This window comes from Ovis aries, chromosome 15 (genome assembly GCF_016772045.2).
Source record: "Ovis aries strain OAR_USU_Benz2616 breed Rambouillet chromosome 15, ARS-UI_Ramb_v3.0, whole genome shotgun sequence".
Taxonomy (NCBI): Eukaryota; Metazoa; Chordata; class Mammalia; order Artiodactyla; family Bovidae; genus Ovis; species Ovis aries.
The window spans coordinates 80,927,664-80,949,984 of NC_056068.1; the positions used below are offsets into that span (position 1 = coordinate 80,927,664).

The window sequence follows — 22,321 nt, forward strand, 5'->3', positions numbered from 1 at the left end:
TTTCTCCTTGCAATCTTGATTCCAGCTTGTGCTTCATTCAGCCCAGCATTTCACATGATGTACTCTGCATATAAGTTAAACAAGCAGGGTGACAATATACAGCCTTGACTTACTCCTTTCCCAATTTTGAACCAGTCTGTTGTTCCATGTCCAGTTCTAACTGTTGCTTCCTGACCTGCATACAGATTTCTCAGGAGCCAGATAAGGTGGTCTGGTATTCCCATCACTTGAAAAATTTTCCATAGTTTGTTGTGACACACAGTCAAAGGCTTTGGTGGACTCAATAAAGCAGAAGTAGATGTTTTTCTGGAACTCTCTTGTTTTTTTGATGATCCAGTGGGATTTTGGCAATTTGACCTCTGGTTCCTCTGCCTTTTCTAAAACCAGCTTGAACATCTGGAAGTTCAGAGCTCATGTACTGTTGAAACCTGGCTTGGAGAATTTTGAGCATTACTTTACTAGTGTGTGAGATGAGTGCAACTGTGTGGTAGTTTGAACATTCTTTGGCATTGCCTTTCTTTGGGATTGGAATGAAAACTGACCTTTTCCAGTCCTCTGGCTACTGCTGAGTTTTCCAAATTTGCTGGCATATTGAGTGCAGCACTTTCACAGCATCATCTTTTAGGATTTGAAATAGCTCAACTGGAATTCCATCACCTCCACTAGCTTTGTTCCTAGTGATGCTTCCTAAGACTCACTTGAGTTCGCATCCCAGGATGTCTGGCTCTAGGTAGGTGATCACACCACCATGGTTATCTGGGTCATGAAGATCTTTTGTGTACAGTTCTTCGTGTATTCTTGCCACGTCTTCTTAACATTGTCTGCTTCTGTTAGGCCCATACCATTTCTGTCCTTTATTGTGCCCATCTTTGCCTGAAATGTTCCCTTGGTATCTCTAATTTTTCTGAAGAGATCTCTAGTCTTTCCTATTCTATTGTTTTCCTCTATTTCTTTGCATTGATCACTGAGGAAGTGTTCTATTCTATTCTTTGGAACTTTGCATTCAAATGGGTACATCTTTCTTTTTTTCCTTTGCTTTTCGTTTCTCTTCTTTTCACAGCTATTTGTAAGACCTCCTCAGACAACCATTTTGCCTTTTTGCATTTCTTTTTCTTGGGGATGGTCTTGACCCCTGCCTCCTGTACAATGTCATGAACCTCCGTCCATAGTTCTCCAGGCACCTGTCTTTCAGATGTAATCCCTTGAACCTATTTCTCACTTCCACTGTATAATCAAAAGGTATCTGATTTAGGTCATACCTGGTCTAGTGGTTTTCCCTACTTTCCTCAATTTAAGTCTGAATTTGGCAATAAGGCGTTCATGATCTGAGCCACAGTCAGCTCCCAGTCTTGTTTTTGCTGACTGAATAGAGCTGCTCCATCTTTGGCTGCAAAGATTATAATCAATTTGATTTTGGTGTTGGCTATCTGGTGATGTCCATGTGTACAATCTTCTCTTATTTTGTTGTTTGCTATGACCAGTGCTTTCTCTTGGCAAAATTGTTAGCCTTTGCCCTGCTTCTTTTTGAAGGTCACAAACAAAACCTTGTGTGCACCAGGACCCAGGAGAAAGGAGCAGTGACCCCACAAGAGACTGACCCAGACTTGCTAGCGAGTGTCCAGGAGTCCCCAGCGGAGGCATGGATCAGCAGTTGTTTGGTCTCAGGTCAAACAACAGGGAGGGAACACAGCCTCGTCCATCAGTAGAAAATTGAATTAAAGATTTACTGATTATTATATATGAAACACATCTCCAGTCCAGATTTGATGCATGAGACAGGGTGCTGAGGGCTGGTACACTGGGATGACCCTGAGGGCAGGGATGGGATGGGGAGGGGGTGGGAGGGGGGGTTCAGAATGGGGAACACATGTACACCCATGGCTGATTCATGTCAATGTATGGTAAAACCACTACAATATTGTAAAGTAATTAGCCTACAATTAAAATAAATTAATTAATTAAAAAAATAGATATACTGAGCATGGCCTTGCCATCAGAACAAGACCCACTTTCCCCCTGTCTCTCCCATCAGGAAGCTTCCATAAGCCTCTTATCCTTTGCCTTTTCACTGCATCTCAAATGTTCTTAGTTAATGGCCAAAGTCATTACCATCATGAAGTTGAAGCTTCTCTGTCTTTCTTTATGTCTCTGTCCTTCTTTCACTTTAGTCTGTTATCCCTTGCCGTGGTCAGTTCTATGCCCCTTCCTGACCCTCCCTGGGTATTCACGATCACGTACTGAATGTGAATTCTTTCATTTCACTCGACATTCAGTTGGAGTGGATTAGTATCTCTAAGTCAACGTGTCAAAATTAGAATTCACAGACACACACGGCAGCAGCAGCTCCTTCCCTGGATTTCTCACACCAGTTAAGGGAGACTTTATCCTTACTCCATTTACTCAAGTCAAAAGCCCAGAAATCATCACTGAACCCTCTTTTTTCTCTTTTGTTTCTTGAACCTCCCATCCATACCCAAAGCTCATGGGCTTGCCCTTCAAAATAAATACAAGGACTTCCTCCATTTATTCAGTGGACTCTAGGTTTCCACTGAAGGGGGCATGGGTCCAATCCCTGGTCAGGTAACTAAGATTCCCCCACCCCTTGAAGTGCAGCCAAAAAAAAAAAAAAAAAAACCCAAAACCATGTAGAATCCAATCAGTATTCACACCTCCACCACTACCAGTGCAAGCTGTGCCTCCCACATTGGTGGAAGGTTGGAAGAGCCTCCTCCTAATTGCTTTCTTCATCTGCATCCACTCTTGCCCCCTAGAGTTTCTGGTCCACACAGCTGCCAGTGTTTTTTTTTTTTTTTTTAAGTCAGGTTATATTACACCCTTGTTTCAAACTGTTAGAATAAATCTTCAATTTATAATAAAATCCAGTCCACAAGGTGCTTAGTGGCAATGGCAAATACATGTGCTCCTTAGGTATGTCCCTTTCCAGGACAAATTTTCTGTCCCTAGAAATGTCAGGCAACTTGAATAGTACCATTCTCTACTGCTTCTTCCTTTTTACAAGTCTTTAACATCTCCAGGGGCTACAGACATATGAGAATCTGTAAGTCCCTTGTGCAATAATTCATTCTCCATCTACCTATGTTACTGTTAATATCAGTCACCTGTATGCTCTAAGACGATTTAAGGGATAACAGCGATTTTATGAAACTCTCATAGTTTTCCTCTTTTCTCCTAGCTTTTTACAGTAACACTTCTAAAGTTTACTCTCTCCAAATTCCACGGAGTACCTGGAATTTAAGCAGTGATTATAGTTTCTCTGTATATATTTTACATTAAGCCAAGTTAGGAAAAGCTTTCAGTACTATTCCAACATCATCAACTTTTACATAAACATCTATTTCAAACGAGTTGTCACCATCTTCACGTATCAGCTGTGTTCTCCCCTTCTTTGACCAGCTTTTCCAAAATACTGAAGGCATCCCCTCCTATTGTTCCTTAAACTGTACGATGTTTTCTCAAGCCCCTTCTTCGGTCGTCAGTTTGGAAATGCCTAACTCTGGAGCCCTCCCTTGAGAATGGAAAATTCTGCATATACCCACGCAGGGCCTGGGAACCAGGACAGCTGGTCTCTTCCTCCTGGCTGGAGGATCCGTGTGCAACGAGTTCTAAGCTAAGCTGGCTCCTTCCTTAGGGACAGAAAGTCGGCTGCCTGCTTTGGACCATTTCTACGCTGGAAGCTGACGAAGCTCACCGCGCCGACGTCCCCACGGGCTGGGTGGGGAGCCTCTCCAGAGCCCAGTCCACAGCCGCCGCCCGCCCGACAGTGGCCGAAGAGGCGTGACAGCCGAGCTCCCTGCGCCGCCGGGCCGAGCTGTGGAGCCCAGCGGCTCCGGAGGCCGAGCGCTTTGCCCCGCGCTCCGCGCAGCCGCCGTGTAACCGGCCCTGAGGGGACCTAACCCTAACCCTGACAGCAGCGGACGCGGATGGGCGGGCTGGATGAAGGGACAGGACGGCTCGAAACCCGAGCCGGAACGAGGACGCGGACTGTGGCAAGAGTGCGGAGTCTCGCGCGAATGGACCGGCCGGAGGCGGCGGCCTCCTGACGCGCGGGGCGCGCGTCTGCCTACGCGCGAACCGCCCCGCCACCCTCTCCGGCCGCCGCTCTCAGTGGCTCGGCCAATCGGCTTCTGCACGGGGCGAGCTTCTGTCCAATGAGAGAGACGACCTCTGCAACCTGGCCTCCCATTGGCCAGAGGATTGGGGATAACTGCGTTCCGCTTTCGCGCGGGAAGAATTCCCGCCGAGCGCCGTCCTCGCAGCCGGGTTCGCGGATTCCTGTCACGCCATCAGCCTCACCGCTGGGACAGATTCTCCGCTCTGTGAGTGGCTCCTCTGATCTTGAGGAGGACGTGGAGTTCCCTATTCCAGTTAACTTGGGCGTGGAAGTGGGCTGGTGGTGGTTAAAGGTGATTTAATAGTGGAAATTCCCATAACTGCATTCCAAGCATAGTGCGGATGGGATTCAGGTATCTTCTTCTTTAAAAAAAATTCAGAGGGGAGAATTCTCAGGACCAGTCAATACAAGTTTGAGCCGAGCTCCTTAATTTACAAATGAGGAAACAGATTTCTGAAAGGAGTATCACCTCGCGAAAGTTTGGTGGATTGTGGAGGTTCTTTCCTGGCCCCGGGTAGTTCTTCCGTTGCTGTTGTGATCAGTTCTCAGCTGAATGCTGAGTGTTCATATATCCGGGCTTCCCTCTGTGCAGCTCTCTCTTTTCTGTGTCTTTTGAACTCTGCCACCTTGGTCTTTCAGCTGTCTCCTCAAGTCAGCAATGCCAGCGGGCCCTGCCTGGCTGCCCCTCGTGACACCCTGGCCTGGAATCTCTCAAGGCAGTCAGCGGGAGTCATCACAGGATGCCCTTCATTTGTCACTGCCCCGAATTGCATGATGTCTGCTGCATGATGTCTAGTTCCTTTCAAATTCCTGTTCCATCTGTTTAGCTTATTGTCTTCTTTTGCTTTCAGACTGAAGGGCAAGTCAGGTCCTTGTCACTTTGTTTGGCCAGAAATTAAAGATAATAACCATTTTAATGTTCTTGTCTACTAGTTCTATCATCTGAGTCACTTTTGGATATGTTTCTGTTCATTGATTTCTCTCCTCATTGTGAATCTTATTTTTCTGCTTCTTTTTATGCCTCAGAATTGTACTGGATATCAAACTTTGTCAATTTCACATATATGGGTGCTAGAAATGTTTCTATTCCTATCAACATTTTTGAGCTTTGTTCTAGTTGTGTTAGTGGAAAAGTTTTACGCTTCCAAAGCTTGCTTTTAAATTTTGTCAGGTGGGACCAGAGCAGTCTTTGGTCTACAGCTAATTTTGTCCCACTTTAGCGGCGATACCTTTGTCAATATGTTATGAATTATGAAGTTTTCCAGTTTGCTTTTGGGAACACAAATTATTGTCAGCTGAGCATGAGAAACAGAAACTACTCTCAGCTGAGTGAGGGAAACAGAAACTGTTCTCAGCTGAGTGTGAGAAACAGACCACTAGTCAGCTGAAATGTCAGGGGTGCCCACTACAGATCTCTGACACTCTGTGTAACTGTAGCTCTCTAGTACTCTAGCCCTGCAAACTCCAGCCTCCTGGGGCCACCAGAACTCTTAGTTTGTCTTCTCAACTTGGGGAAAGTGCCAGGCTTTGCTTGTGTCTCCCTTCCCTGAGATACAGCCTGGAGATGCTCCCCAGGCAGCAAGCTAGATGTCTCTAGGTCCTGCCTCTGATTTCTCTCTCTCTCTCTTAGGGGTCAGAGATCACTGTTGTGCCCTGCCTGATAACCAGTGTTTGAAACTTATTATTTCATATATCTTGTGTTTTATTGTTTTAGTCATTAAGGGGTTGGTAAATTCAATCCTGTTTCTCTGTCTTGGCCAGTAGTGGAAGAAAGTCATATTCTCCTGGGACTCATCATGAATTTCATAAAGACTGAAGAGAATACATCATTCAGTGCTACAGGAAATGACGAAGGTACCAGACCTGAAGCATCAAAGGTGTGTGTACTTGTAAACAACTTTGCTGGGATGGCACTCTAACTATAGAACTGTCTTAGGATCCTTGAAGGGGATAAGTGTATAAAGAATGGCAATTATAACCCCTTCTCATGTATTGTTTAAAATATATTTAGGGAGATCATACATATAAGTGTTTGTGTAAAAACAAAATGATAGTATATGAATTAACAAAGCAAAGAATACCTTGTTAAACAGCAAGGTGACAGTATCGACACTCAGTATCACTGGAAATATAGATAGGCAAAAATAATAAGATAGTTAATGTGTACTGAGAAATTACTGAGTACTTGGAATTAGGCTTGTCACTTCCTATGGATTATCTCCTTTAACATTTAATAAAACTCTTTGCAATAGATATTATCATCCCTAAATAGAGAAACTGACCCTCATTTTTCTTAAAATTGCAAAAGTAATGGACTTCAGAGCAAGGATTTGAACCCAGGCAGTCAGGCTTCAGAACCCAATTTTGGACCAACACATGGTTTTACTCAAAGTATGCAAAATAGTAATACTAAATCAAAATATAAACAAGTGCTTTTAGAGTGCAGAGAAAAGAGGGTTTAATTGAGACTCAAGAAATTAAAGTTATGTCATATGAGAAATATCTTAAAGAATGGCCACAATTTCACAAGGTAGGTGGATCAAATATAAGGGAATAGTCTGGGTGAAGTCATGTACACAAGCAAAACTGTTTGAGGAATAGTATAGCTAGATTTGACGGTATGTAAGGAGAATTCAAGAACATAGTAGGCAAGTAATACTGGGAATACAGTTTAGTACAAGGTCACAGTAGACTATCAGTAAAAACGTTTTGTCGGGAAAATCATCTAACTTTGAAATAACAAAAATGATTCATTGGATTAAAGGTAAATGAAGTTTAAAATTGATTTTCTTTATGCACTAACCACATTTCAAGTGCTCAGAAGCCATATGTGGCTCATGGCTGCCATATTGAACAAAGCAGATATAGAATATTTCCATCATTGCAGAAAGTTGCAAACTGCTACTCTAGGTTAAGGAACTCTGTCTTTCTCAAAGTGTGGTCTGTATACCAGCAGTATTGATACCACCTAATAGCTTCTTCCCCACGTCCAAGGTAAGAGAAACCCAGATAAAACAGTAGGTGCTGCGAGAGGCATCAGAGGGCAGACACACAAACCATAATCACAGAAAACTAGTCAATCTAATCACACAGACCACAGCCTTGTTTAACTCAAGGAAACTAAGCCATGCTGTGTGGGGCCACCCAAGACGGGGGCGGTGGGGGTGGGGGTCATGGTGGAGAGGTCTGACAGAATGTGGTCCACTGGAGAAGGGAATGGCAAACCACTTCAGTATTCTTGCCTTGAGAACCCCATGAACAGTATGAAAAGGCAAAATGATAGGATACTGAGAGAGGAACTCCCCAGGTCGGTAGGTGCCGAATATGCTACTGGAGATCAGTGGAGAAATAACTCCAGAAAGAAAGAAGGGCTGGAGCCAAAGCAAAAACAGTACCCAGTTGTGGATGTGACTGGTGATAGAAGCAAGGTCCAATGCTATAAGGAGCAATATTGCATAGGAACCTGGAATGTTAGGTCCAAGAATCAAGGCAAATTGGAAGTAGTCAAACAGGAGATGGCAAGAGTGAACGTCGACATTCTAGGAATCAACAAAATAAAATGGACTGGAATTTAACTCAGATGACCATTATATCTACTGTGGTCAGGAATCCCTCAGAAGAACAAAAGAGTCCGGAATGCAGTACTTGGATGCAATCTCAAAAATGATCTCTTTTCATTTCCAAGGAAAACCATTCAATATCATCATAATCCAAGACTATGCCCCAACCAGTAACACTGAAGAAGCTGAAGTTGAACGATTCTATGAAGACCTACAAGACCTTTTAGAACTAACACCCAAAAAAGATTTCCTTTTCATTATAGGGGACTAGAATGCAAAAGTAGGAAGTCAAGAAACACCTGTGGTAACAGGCAAATTTGGCCTTGGAATACAGAATGAAGCAGGGCAAAGGCTAATAAAGTTTTACCAAGAGAACACACTGGTCATAGCAAACACCCTCTTCCAACAACACAAGAGAAGACTCTACGTATGGACATCACCAGATGGTCAACATCGAAATCAGATTGATTAAATTCTTTGCAATCAAAGATGGAGCAGCTCTATACAGTCAGCAAAAACAAGACTAGGACCTGACTGTGGCTCAGATCATGAACTCCTTATTGCCAAATTCAGACTTAAAATTGAAGAAAGCAGGGAAAACCACTAGAAGATTCAAGTATGACCTAAATTAAATTCCTTATGACTATACAATGGAAGTGAGAAATAGATTTAAGGGCCTAGATCTGATAGATAGAGTGCCTGATGAACTATGGAATAAGGTTTGTGACATTGTATAGGAGACAGGGATCAAGACCATCCCCATAGAAAACAAATGCAAAAAAGCAAAGTGGCTGTCTGCGGAGGCCTTACAAATAGCTGTGAAAAAAAGAGAAGTGAAAAGCAAAGGAGAAAAGGAAAGATATAAGCATCTGAATGCAGAGTTCCAAAGATAGCAAGGAGAGATAAGAAAGCCTTCCTCAGAGATCAACGAAAAGAAATAAAGGAAAAGAACCTAATGGGAAAGGCTAGAGATCTCTTCAAGAAAATTAGAGATACCAAGGGAACATTTCATGCAAAGATGGGCTCGATAAAGGACAGAAATGGTATGGACCTAACAGAAGCAGAAGATATTAAGAGGTGGCAAGAATACACAGAAGAACTGTACAAAAAGATCTTCACAACCCAGATAACCACTATGGTGTGATCACTCATCTAGAGCCAGACATCCTGGAATGTGAAGTCAAGTGGGCCTTAGAAAGCATCACTACGAACAAAGCTAGTGGAGGTGATGGAATTCCAGTTGAGCTATTTCAAATCCTGAAAGATGATGCTGTGAAAGTGCTGCACTCAATAGGCCAGCAAATTTGGAAAACTTAGCAGTGGCCACAGGACTGGAAAGGTCCGTTTTCATTCCAATCCCAAAGAAAGTCAATGCCAAAGAATGCTCAAACTACTGCACAATTGCACTCACCTCACACACTAGTAAAGTAATGCTCAAAATTCTCCAAGCCAGGCTTCAGCAGTACATGAACCGTGATATTCAAGCTGGTTTTAGAAAAGGCAGAGGAACCAGAGATCAAATTGCCAACATCTGCTGGATCATGGAAAAAGCAAGAGAGTTCCAGAAAATCATCTATTTCTGCTTTATTGACTATGCCAAAGCCTTTGACTGTGTGGATCACAAGAAACTGTGGAGAATTCTGAAAGAGATGGGAATACCAGACCACCTGACCTGCTTCTTGAGAAACCTTATCTGCAGGTCAGGAAGCAACAGTTAGAACTGGACATGGAATAACAGACTGGTTCCAAATAGGAAAAGGAGTACGTCAAGATTGTATATTGTCAGCCTGCTTATTTAACTTATATGCAGAAAACATCATGAGAAATGCTGGGCTGGAAGAAGCACAAGCTGGAATTAAGATTGCCGGGAGAAATATCAGTCACCTCATATGAAGGAAGATATGCAGATGACACCACCCTTATGGCAGAAAGTGAAGAGGAACTCAAAAGCTTCTTGATGAAAGTGAAAAAAGAGAGTGAAAAAGTTGGCTTCAAGCTCAACATTCAGAAAACGAAGATCATGGCATCTGGTCCCATCGCTTCATGGGAAATAGATGGGGGAACAGTGGAAACAATGTCAGACTTTATTTTTCTGGGCTCCAAAATCACTGCAGATGGTGACTGCAGCCATGAAATTAAAAGATGCTTACTCCTTGGAAGGAAAGTTATGACCAACCTAGATAGCATATTCAAAAGCAGAGACATTACTTTGCTAACAAAGGTCCATCTAGTCAAGGCTATGGTTTTTCCAGTGGTCATGTATGGATGTGATAGTTGGACTGTGAAGAAAGCTAAGCACCAAAGAATTGATGCTTTTGAACTGTGGTGTTAGAGAAGACTCTTGAGAGTCCCTTAGACTGCAAGGAGATCCAATCAGTCCATTCTAAAAGAAATCAGTCCTGGGTGTTCTTTGGTAGGACTAATGCTAAAGCTGAAACTCCAATATTTTGGCCACCTCATGAGAAGAGTTGACTCATTGGAAAAGACTCTGATGCTGGGAGGGATTGGGGGCAGGAGGAGAAGGGGATGACAGAGGATGAGATGGCTGGATGGCATTACCGACTGGGTGGATGTGAGTTTGAGTGAACTCTGGGAGTTGGTGATGGACAGGGAGGCCTGGTGTGCTGCAGTCCATGGGGTTGCAAAGAGTCGGACACGACTGAGCAACTGAACTGAACTAAACTGATACAAAAAGCAATCCACAAACTCAGAAAGTGAAAGAAAGTGAGTCATGTCCTACTCTTTGTGACCCGATGAGCTGTAGCTTGCCATGCACTTCTGTCCATGAGATTTCCCAGGCAAGAATACTGGAGTGGGTTGCCATTTCCTTCTCCAGGGGATCTTCCCAATCCAAGAATCCAACCTGGGTCTCCTGCTTTGCAGGCAGATTCTTTACCATCTGAGCCACGTGGGAAGTCCACAAACTCAGGGAATACATTTTTAATACGTATGATGAATAAATAATATGTGTCTAGGATATATAAAGTACTTTCAATAATAAAAAGAAAAATAATCCAGTAGAAAGATGGGTAAAAGACATGAATAGGCAGAAATTATTAAACTTATTAGACTACCAATAAGATGCCATTTCAGGGGAAGGATAAATTGGGAGATTTGGAGTGACATATGCACACTACTGTATATAAAGGTGGGCTTCCCTGGTGGCTCAGACAGTAAAGAATCTGCCTGCAGTGCAGGAGACCCGGGTTCAGTCCCTGCCTGTAGAAGATCCCCTGGCAGAGAGCATGGCAACACACTCCAGTATTCTTGCCTGGAGAATCCCCATGGACAGAGGAGCCTGGTGGGCTACAGTCCATGGCGTTGCAGAGTCGGACATGACTAAGCGACTAAGCACATATGTAAAGTAGATAACTAATAATAGCCTGCTGTATACATGGGGAATTCTCCTCATTGCTCTGTAATGGTCTACATGGGAAAAGAATCTTAACAAAAAGAGTGGATATATATGTATGTATACATGGTTAGCTTTGCTGTACCCCTGAAAATAACACAACATTGTAAATCAACTATACCCCAGTGAAATTTTTTTTTGAAAGATGCCATTTCACATTCACAAGATTGGCAAACTTTAAAAGTTGGGCAATACCATGTTTTGATAAGGATGTGGAGGCAATGAGAACTCCTGTTTCCCACTGGCAGAGGTGTAAAGTGGTACAACCATTTAGTAAATAATTTGACAGTATTTAATAAAGGTGAGTATGCATATTGCATAAGTTGAGAAATTCAGCTCCTAAGTCTGTTCCCAAGAGACACTCTTGCATGTGTGCCCCAGAAAACATATTAATAGATATTCATAGCAGAACTGTACTACTGTAGTTAGTAGGGAAAAGAAAACCTAGAAATAACTGAAATGCACACAGCCAGTTAATTTCTTCAGTGGATTCTGTTTAACTGTGAAAGTGAATTTAAAGCTCCATCGACTGGAAAGAACGTCAAAAGAATAGTGAAATCACAGAAGACATATTCATATATGTGAGACAGCAAAAGAGACACAGATGTATTGAACAGTCTTTTGGACTCTGTGGGAGAGGGTAAGGGTGGGATGATATGGGAAAATGGCATTGAAACATGTAAAGTATCATATGTGAAATGAACCACCAGTCTAGGTTCGATGCATGATACAGGGTCCTCAGGGCTGGTGCACTGGGATGACCCAGAGGGATGGGATGGGGAGGGAGGTGGGAGGGGGGTTCAGGATGGGGAACACATGTACACCCATGGCAGATTCAAGTCAATGTATGGCAAAACCAATACAGTATTGTGAAGTAAAATAAATAAATAAACTAAAGAAAAAAGGATATATTCAAAAGATGCATTTGTGCAAAAATAAAAAACAGACAAAGCTAAAGATTATGCTACTTATATGTATGTGTTAGTTGCTCAGTCCTAGCCAACTCTGCGACCCCATGAACTGTAGCCCACCAGGCTCCTCTGTCCATGGAATTCTCCAGGCAGAAATACTGCAGTGAGTTGCCATTTCCTTTTCCAGGGTATCTTCCCAACCCAGGGATTGAACCCTTGTCTCCTGCATGCAGGCAGTTCCTTTGCCATCTGAGCCACTATACGTATATGTCCTTAAATAATCTGTTGCCAGCAGATTATCAAAATGCTTTTTCCTAGGCTATTGCCAACTGATTGTATAGGTATAATATGTTTTGAATATGGATTTGTGTATCTGTCCAATCCTGTGATTTATTAATCATGTTAGTATCTTTCCTTAGTGCTGTCGATACCATGTACAGAATAAACTGGACAGTAAATATTTTACAGGAATTTTTTAAAAGGTGGTACTTCAGATGTCCAAGTGATGTGTTAAACCGGCTTTGTTAGTAAGTAAATAAATATAAATGTAAAAAATAGTCAAGCTAGATCTCCGAGTTACCAAACTTTTAAAATAGTAGTACTCAAATCCTTTTGAAGAATTTGCCATAATACTGATTTCCTTGGGCAATAGGAAAGAATGGGGAGGGTGAATTGATGTGACCTTCGGAGAAAGCACTTTGGCAGTGTATGTGGTGAAGTACATTTATAATCTATTTCCACTGCTGGTAATCTAGCATAGGAAAATATTTTAAGACTTTGGACAAAATGTTTTGTGTATAGAAAAGTGTGTCATATTTAGAATAGTAAAAAAATTAGGAATAATCTAAAGAGCCAGCAACAGAAGAATGGATTGAAAACCACTGTACAGTGAACTATCATAGAGCCCCTCAAACTGCGTTTTCAAAGGTTGTTTAATGATACGCAAGAGCACTGACAGACTGCTTAGTGAAACGTGAACTCGTATACAGTACATGGTATATTTTGATTTTATAATTCAAAAGGCATGGAACATTATTATTAAAGGTGATCCTCACTAAATTTTTAATCTTTCCTTTTCTAAGGATACTGTCATAGAGGAGGCGTGTTCGGGCACACCTGTTGATCAGTCTCTGTCTGACATACGAGAATGTAACAGCACCATTAAAGTTAAAAGCGAAGTCAGCGAGCATGAAACATCCTCTGAACGACAGAACCCACACGTGAGCACCAGTGAAAAATGTCGTTTCACCTTTAGTTTGAATGAACGCCGCAGAAAGTCAGACCGTAGTGTGTTTACAGCATTTGGTGGGCCCAATGAGAATATCTGTTCAGTTCTGAGTGCTCATGACCATTTCAGTGAAAGGATGAAGAAACATGTATATGAGAACATCATTGTTTATGAAGAAAAAACAATACAAGCGCATATAAATTTAGGAATGCCTCTCAGATGCCTACCTAGTGGTTCCCATTTGAAAATAACATTTGGTCAAAAAAGGAGTAACCAGGAAGATGATCAGATATTACGCCTCTGTAAAAATCCAGATGCTGAATGCATTCTTTTTCACATTGTTGCTATTGGGAAGACCATAAAGAAGATTCTTAAGATTAAGGAACTTCATGAACCAGGAACTACAGTTCTCGTCTATGCCTTGAAGGGTGAGACTATCAAAGAAGCCCTTTGCAATGATGGCCGATTTCGCTCAGATCTAGACATACTTAAATGGAGAGTAACAGAAGGTTACAATAAAATTTATGGAAAACAGTCCATGGTGGATGAAGTATCTGGAAAAGTCTTAGAACTGGACATTCCTAAAAAGCTGTCTGTCAAGAAATGTACCCATAAAAAAATTAAACCAGAAGATGAAAATGCCACTGAAGGTATCAGTCCACAGGCTTTAACACAGTCTAAGAGCAAAGTCGATGAACCAAAGAAAGATGGAGAAACTGAAGATGCAGAACACAACAGAGAAAAAATTCTCCCATGTCAGAGTCTAGGGCTTGATATTAAACAGAAGACATGCCGGTCCATTTCCAAAATTAAACATTATTACAATAGTATTCCCTACAAAAGACTTAGGAGAAAAACCACACAAGTTAGGCGAAGGCTCTCTCTAGGTAAGCAATATGATATTCAGAAAATCCGAAGGGAGACAACTAATCTCTGGGTAAAGAATTTACAAATATTGAACAAAGTTATGATGCCTCAGTATCCAAATTTTAATAAAGAGGCACTTCGGATACAAAAGTATTTTCAGGAAGAACAGAAGAGAATGAAACTGTCAACGTTTAAACAATTCAGAGTGTATAAAAATTACTTTGGAAAAGTGACTGAAAATTCTGTTTCAGTTGCAATCTGTGAACGTCTTGTTCATCTTAGTAAGTCAGTTGGATTCATAAAATGGGACAATAATGGAAACACAGGCAATGCTACTTGCTTTGTTTTCAACAAAAATTTTATTTTCACCTGTAGACATGTTTTACACTTCATTGTGGGAGAAGGTACAGATCCAGAGTCATGGCCAGGTATAATAAGCACATGTGCCAAGGTCACTTTTGCTTATAAAGAGTTCTGCCCTAACTATGTTGATTGGCTTTCCTTTGAGCCATGGTTTCTGATGTCTGATGAAACTCTAGATTATGCCATTTTAAAACTAAGTGAAAATGGAAATGGATTTCCTCCAGGCCTGTCAAAACTGATTTTGCCTCAGCCATCTAGTGGTTTACTTTATTTAATTGGTCACCCAGAAGGCCAGATCAAGAAAATAGATGGTTGTTCTGTGATTTCCCTAGAGCAACGGTTAGAGAGGTGCAAAGAACATTATTCAGATGGGGTAGTACCAGGATCCTGTTCAGACATTTATAATGCTTTCCCTATGTTTACCCAGAGAAGTTTCCTGTCAGACGTTTGCAGCACTAACACACTTAGTTATGATACTTGTTTTTTTAGTGGGTCTTCTGGCTCCCCAGTGTTTAATGCATCTGGCAGGTTGGTTGCTATGCACTCCTTTGGGTATGTTTATAACTGTGTAAATAAGCCTTATGCCTTTATTGAATTTGGCTATTCTATGGAATCTATTCTTTGTGATATTAAACAGAAAGATGAGAACTTGTACAAATCATTACAAGAAGAGAAAAATGAGAGCCACAATGAAGAGAAAGGTAACAAACAAGAACTGTCACTTCAAGAAAATCAGGTTGAATCCATGCAATATTAGGAAAAGGATGCTGCTTTCAAAAGCACATGCCAGTGATTTAAAGTATTGGGATGGCCGAAAGTTGGTTTGGTTTTTTTTCTGTATGATGGCTCTAGTAGTGCTTAGTTGTCTTAAATGACATTTGAAACAATTTCATTAGATTGTATTATTGTGACAGCTGTTGTATCAGCAGGCATTTTTAAAAAAACATCAAAATTAATGAATTTTTGTTTAGCCATTTTAATATTGAAGATGAAAGAACACATTGTTGGCATATTATGCTTTATTATTTCAAGTAAGGTTAAAATTATTGAAATTTAAAAAAGATTTGTGCAGTGTATGGAGAAGGTGCTGTGACTGATCATATGTGTCAAAAGTGGCTTGCTAATTTGTGTGCTGGAGATTTCTCACTGGACAATGCTCCATGTTCTGATAAGACAAATTGATGTTAATAGTGATCCAATCTAGACATTAACTGAGAGCAATCAGTGTTATATCATGCAGGAGATAGCTGGCATACTCAAAATATCCAAATCAAGCATTGAAAATCATTTGCACCAGCTTGGTTATGTTCACTTTGAAGTTTGGGTTCCACATAAGTTAAGCGAGAAAAACCTTCTTGACTTCATTTCCATATGGAATTTTCTACTGACACCTAACAAAAACTTTCCATTAAAACAAATTGTAATGGGTGGTGAAAAGTGGATACTGTACAACAATATGGAATGGAAGGGATCATGGAGCAAGTGAAATGAACTGCCACCAACCCCACCAAAGGCCAGTCTCTGTCCAAAGAAGTAATGTGTGTATATGGTGGGACTAGAAGGGTGTCCTCTATTATGAGCTCCCTCTGGAAGACCAGATGATTAATTCCAATAAGTACTGCTCTGAATTAGGCCACCTAAAGGCAGCACTTGCATGAAGTATCCAGAATTAGTCAACAGACAACGCATCCTCTTACATCAGGATGACACAGACTGCATGTTTCTTTGATAACCAGGCAAAAATCGTTGCAGCTTAGCTGAGAAGTTCTGATTCATCCACCATCCTCATCAGACATTGCAACTTCAGATGTCCATTTGTTTTGGTCTTTACAGAGTTCTCTTAATGGAAGAAATTCAGTTCCCGGGAAGACTATAAAAGGCATCTGGAACAGTTCTTTGATCAAAAAGATGAAAAGTATTGGGAAGATGGAATTATAAATTTGCCTGAAAAATGGCAAAAGGCAGTAAATACATTATTCAATAAAGTTCTTGGTGAAAATGAAAAAAAAATTTTTTTTTGGCCAACTCAACATTTGGGGCTGTTTCTTTAAAGTATAATGTATATTATTTCTCAATTAGAAAAAACTTTAAGAGAATCATGTGGATGTACAAAACACATATTAGAGCTCAAATGAGCATTGTTTTTTTTTTTTTTTTCTCTCTCATTGGCTTTTTTCTTTTCAGCAATCTCAAGCATCACTTAAAATACTTCAGTTCGGTGGTACAGTACTTACTGGATGTGAGGTAGACTACAGGATGTATTGTACAACACAGGAAATAGAGCCAATATTTTATAACTGTAAATGGAGTATAATCTTTAAAATTGTATAAAAAATTTTTTAAAATATAATCAGATTGTGAAATGTTGTATTTGTTCTACTTGACCAGATGCCTAGCCTAAATTCTAATACTGTGGAAGAAAAGGAAAATGGATATTGGGTAAACTAGCAGTCTTACTTATTTATTTTTGGGGGCTCCAGAATCACTGAAGATGATGACTGCAGCCATGAAATTAAGACGCTTGCTCCTTGGAAGAAAAGTCATGACTAACCTAGATAGCATATTAAAAAGTAGAGACATTACTTTGCCAGCAAAAGTCTGTCTAGTAAAAGCTATGGTTTTTCCAGTAGTCCAGAGTTGGACTATAAAGGAAGCTGAGCACTGAAGAATTGATGTTTTTGAACGGTGGTGTTGGAGAAGACTCTTGGAAGTCCCTTGGACTGCAAGGAGATCCATACAGTCTATCCTAAAGGATATCAGTCCTGAATAGTCATTGGAAGGACTGATGCTGAAGCTGAAATTCCAATACTTCGGCCACATGATGCGAAGAACTGACTCGTTTGAAAAGACCCTGACGCTGGCAGAGATCAAAGGCGGGAGGAGAAGGGGACGACAGAGGATGAGATGGTTGGATGGCATAACTGACTCAATGGACATGAGTTTGAGTAAACTCTGTTAGTTGGTGATGGACAGGGAAGCCTGGTGTGCTGCAGTCCATGGGGTCGCAAGGAGTCAGACACGACTGAGTGACTGGACTGAACTGAGCAACCTTAATCACAGTCCTACCCATTCAGCCCCCCTAGTACCTTATATACACTTCCTTCCACACATGAAGCACACCTACTCACTCTCCAGGATAGTCTAGCATTGCTGGGTAACGTGTGTTTCTCTTCATCACACCTGAAAGCCACTCCTGACGGCCCTGAGACATATCAGCCCATTCCTCCTCATGCTACTCACACACCTGATGTCCCAGAGTGGAGTATGGCCAGAATCCAGGAACTTAAATTTTTACTCAAAAAAGGATAATGGAAAATCTGGCAGTTACAACCCCATAACAATGATCAAATTCTTGTAGGAATTGCCAGGATGCCCTGCTCCAGTAGGGAGTTTGAGTTACGACTAGTTCATGTTACAACTCTTGGTTCTGCTCATTGGAGTTGGAACACAAAACCCCAAATTTTGTTTTTCAGGGTGTTCTTTCCTGTCTGTTTTCTCCTGTGGCCATTTCCTTCTCTTTGCAATGCATAGTTTTGTTAAGTTAGGGTTTACATACAAGAAAGTACATCTTTCTTCTGCTCAGGTCTGTGAATTCTGACAAGTGCGTATGCTCAAGTGACTGGTACCCAATTAAAATGCTAGGCAGCAGCTTTAATATAGATGCGCTGCTATCAGCACACTTATGAAATTATAGTGATCATTTCAGTCAGCCTGTACCTCCCCCAGACTTCTCCTTGTTTTTTTTTTTTTTTTAGTTTTTTATTTTTAAAATTTTAAAATCTTTAATTCTTACATGCGTTCCCAAACATGAACCCCCCTCCCACCTCCCTCCCTATAACATCTCTCTGGGTCATCCCCATGCACCAGCCCCAAGCATGCTGCATCCTGCGTCAGACATAGACTGGCGATTCAATTCTTACATGATAGTATACATGTTAGAATGTCATTCTCCCAAATCATCCCACCCTCTCCCTCTCCCTCTGAGTCCAAAAGTCCGTTATACACATCTGTGTCTCTTTCCCTGTCTTGCATACAGGGTCGTCATTGCCATCTTCCTAAATTCCATATATATGTGTTAGTATACTGTATTGGTGTTTTTCTTTCTGGCTTACTTCACTCTATAATCAGCTCCAGTTTCATCCATCTCATCAGAACTGATTCAAATGAATTCTTTTTAACGGCTGAGTAATACTCCATTGTGTATATGTACCACAGCTTTCTTATCCATTCATCTGCTGATGGACATCTAGGTTGTTTCCATGTCCTGGCTATTATAAACAGTGCTTTGATGAACATTGGGGTACATGTGTCTCTTTCAATTCTGGTTTCCTCGGTGTGTATGCCCAGAAGTGGGATTGCTGGGTCATAAGGTAGTTCTATTTGCAATTTTTTAAGGAATCTCCACACTGTTCTCCATAGTGGCTGTACTAGTTTGCATTCCCACCAACAGTGTAGGAGGGTTACCTTTTCTCCACACCCTCTCCAGCATTTATTGCGTGCAGATTTTTGGATCGCAGCCATTCTGACTGGTGTGAAGTGGTACCTCATTGTGGTTTTGATTTGCATTTCTCTAATAATGAGTGATGTTGAGCATCTTTTCATAATTTGTTAATTTTTGTTTGTTTTGCATCTGGATCATTTGAATCAGAATCCAGTTTCCACAGTGTATTTGGTCATGTAAGTCTCTTGAGTTGCTTTTAATGTGTAAATTCCCGCTTCCTATCTCTCTTTTTCAGACATTTATTTATTGGAGAAACTAGGTCATATGTGTCCTGTAGAATATTCTACATTCTGGACTCCGCTGTTTCATCTCTATCATGTCACTGAATGTGTAGCTGTACTCCCTGTATTTCCTGTAAACTGGTAGTTAGATCTAGAGGGTTGATTATATTCAGTTTGGACTTTTTGCTACTTCCTACATGGTGTCAAGGGATATTTGGTCTTCCTGTTATATTTACTATGGGTCAGTATCTGATCTTCATTTTCATTAGCATCATGAAATTAAGTATAAATCCTTCTGGCTTCCTGTAACCTAGTGTTGAATACAGAATCTCTGGAAAGTATACCATTTCAAAGTACTAAGCCAACATCATTTCCCATCTTTTTGAATTAACTTTAAAATGCTCTCCCACAAATATCCCCTGTTTTTTTGATGATGGAGTTTAATTCTAAAAATTCTTCCTGCATAAAACTTTTTTCTCACATATTCTGCAAATTACCTTCAGGTCATAGTAACTTTAAATCTGGTGTGGCAATTAATGTTGTATGTCAACTTGACTGGGCCACAAGGTGACTGGATATTTAGTCAAACGTTATTCTAGGTTTTTCTGAGAGGGTGATTTTGCATAAGATTAAGATTAAAGCAGATAGCCCTTCTTAATATGGGTGGGCCTCGTCCAATCAGTTGAAGGTCTGAATACAACAAAAAGACTGACCCTCACCCGATTTAAGAGAGAATTCCTCCTGTATGACTGTCTTTGAACTGGGACACTGGATTTTTCCTGCCTTTGGACTTGAAACGTCGTTTCTTCCTGGGTCTCAAGCCTGCCTTGTTCTCAGAACTTCAGACGCTGACTGGAATACACCATGGGATATCTCATGCCTCTGGTTTGCAGGTTCACCTGCAGATGTTGGGGCTTTCCAGCCTCCACAAACATGTGAGCCAATAACATAATAAATGCATACATGCATTCATACATAATCTCAAGCCAATTACCTGTAATAAGTAAATGTGCATATCCTGTTGGTTCTGCTTTACTGGGGAACCCTAACACACTAACAGGACCACTGCAGTGAAGCATAGGGCATGAGAGAAATTTGTTAGCTTTCTCCTACCAGACAGGGGAGCAGCAGAGAGAAGGTCATTCAAGATTCCGTTCAGTTCAGTCGCTCAGTCGTGTCTGACTCTTTGTGACCCCATGGACTGCAGCACGCCAGGCCTCCCTGTCCATCACCAACTCCCGGAGTTTATCCAAACTCGGGTCCATTGAGTCAGTGGTGTCATCCAACCATCTCATCCTCTGCTGTCCCCTTCCCCTCCTGCCTTCAGTCTTTCTCAACATCAGGGTCTTTTCCATTGAGTCACTTCTTCACATCAGGTGCCCAAAGTATTGGAGTTTCAGCTTCATCATGAGTCCTTCCAATGAATATTCAGGACTGATTTCCTTTAGGATGGACTGGTTGGATCTCTTTGCAGCCCAAGGGACTGTCAAGAGTCTTCTCCAACACCACAGTTCAAACACATTAACTAATTCTTCGGTTCTCAGCTTCCTTTATGGTCCAAACTCACATCCAAACATGACTACTGGAAAAACCACAGCTTTGACTGGATGGACTTTTGTTCACAAAGTAATGTCTCTGCTTTTTAATGTGCCAACTAGGTTGGTCATGACTTTTCTTCTAAGGAGCAAGCATCTTTTAATTTTATGGCCGCAGTTGCCTACTGCAGCGATTTTGGAGCCCCCAAAAATGGTCTGTCACTGTTTCTATTGCTTCCCCATCTATTTCCCATGAAGTGATGGGACCAGATGCCATGATCTTCATTTTCTGAATGTTGAGCTTTAAGCCAACTTTTCGCTCTCCTCTTTCACTTTCATTAAGAGGCTCTTTAGTTCTTCTTCACTTTCTGCCATAAGAGTGGTGTCATCTGCATATCTGAGGTTATTGATATTTGTCCCAGCAATCTTGATTCTAGCTTGCGCTTCATCCCACCCAACGTTTCTCATGATGTACTCGGCATATGCATTAAATAAGCATGCTGACAATATACAGCCTTGAGGTACTCCTTTCCCAATTTTGAACCAGTCTGTTGTTCCATATCCAATTCTAACTGTTGCTTCGTGACCTGCATACACACTTCACAGGACACAGGTCAGGTCTGGTATTCCCACCTCTTAAAAATTTTGCACAGTTTCTTGTGATCCACACAGTCAAAGGCTTTGGCATAGTCAAAACAAAAGGAGATGGTTTTCTGGAACTCTCTTACTTTTTCCATGATCCAATGGATGTTGGCAATTTGTTCTTTGGTTCCTCTGCCTTTTCTAAACCTCGCTTGAACATCTGGAAGTTCTTGGTTCACGTACTGTTGAAGCCTTGCATGGAGAATTTTGAGCATTACTCTGCTAGTGTGTGAGATGAAGGCAATTGTGTGGTAGTCTGAACATTCTTTGGCGTTGCCTTTCTTTGGGATTAGAATGAAAACTGACCTTTTCCAACCTGTGGCCACTGCTGAGTTTTCCAAATTTGCTGGCCTATTGAGTGCAGCACTTTCACAGAATCATCTTTTAGGATTTGAAAGAGCTCAACTGGAATTCCATCACCTCCACTAGCTTTGTTCATAGTGATGCTTCCTAAGGCCCACTTGACTTCACATTCCAGAATGTCTGGCTATGGATGAGGGATCACATCGTGATTATCTGAGTCATGAAGATCTTTTGTGTATAGTGCTTCTGTGTATTCTTGCCACCTCTTCTTAATATTGTCTGCTTCTGTTAGGTCCATACCATTTCTGTCCTTAATTATGCCCATCGTTGCATGAAAATATCCCTTAGTATCTTGAATTTTCTTGAAGAGATCTCTGGTCTTTTCCATTCTATTGTTTTCCTCTGTTTCTTTGCACTGATCCCTGAGGAAGGCTTTCTTATCACTCCTTTCTATTCTCTGGAACTCTGCATTCAAATAGGTACATCTTTCCTTTTCTCCTTTGCCTTTCACTTCTCTTCTTTTCACAGCTATTTGTAAGGCCTCCTCAGACAACCATTTTGCCGTTCTTTTTCTTGGGGATGGTCTTGATCCCTGCCTCCTGTATAATGTCACGAACCTCTGTCCATAGTTCTTCAGGCACCTGTC

The 22,321-nt window shown here is 41.3% G+C and overlaps 1 protein-coding gene across 3 annotated transcripts; it reads left to right on the forward strand.

Annotated features, from left to right (window-relative positions):
* The first annotated feature begins 4,052 nt into the window (after positions 1 to 4,052).
* FAM111B (FAM111 trypsin like peptidase B) lies at positions 4,053 to 16,823 on the forward strand. Of its 3 annotated transcripts, none has more exons than XM_042233588.2 (3): positions 4,053 to 4,424; positions 5,897 to 6,009; positions 13,098 to 16,823. In XM_042233588.2, the coding sequence occupies exons 2-3, from the start codon at positions 5,929 to 5,931 to the stop codon at positions 15,228 to 15,230; spliced, it is 2,214 nt and encodes a 737-aa protein (XP_042089522.1). In that variant the 5' UTR covers positions 4,053 to 4,424; positions 5,897 to 5,928; the 3' UTR covers positions 15,231 to 16,823. The 3 variants fall into 3 exon arrangements, with proteins under 3 accessions (XP_042089522.1, XP_011951853.1, XP_004016548.1); XM_012096463.5 differs by having other exon boundaries at positions 4,053 to 4,337; positions 5,894 to 6,009; XM_004016499.6 differs by having other exon boundaries at positions 4,053 to 4,337.
* The last annotated feature ends 5,498 nt before the right edge of the window (positions 16,824 to 22,321 follow it).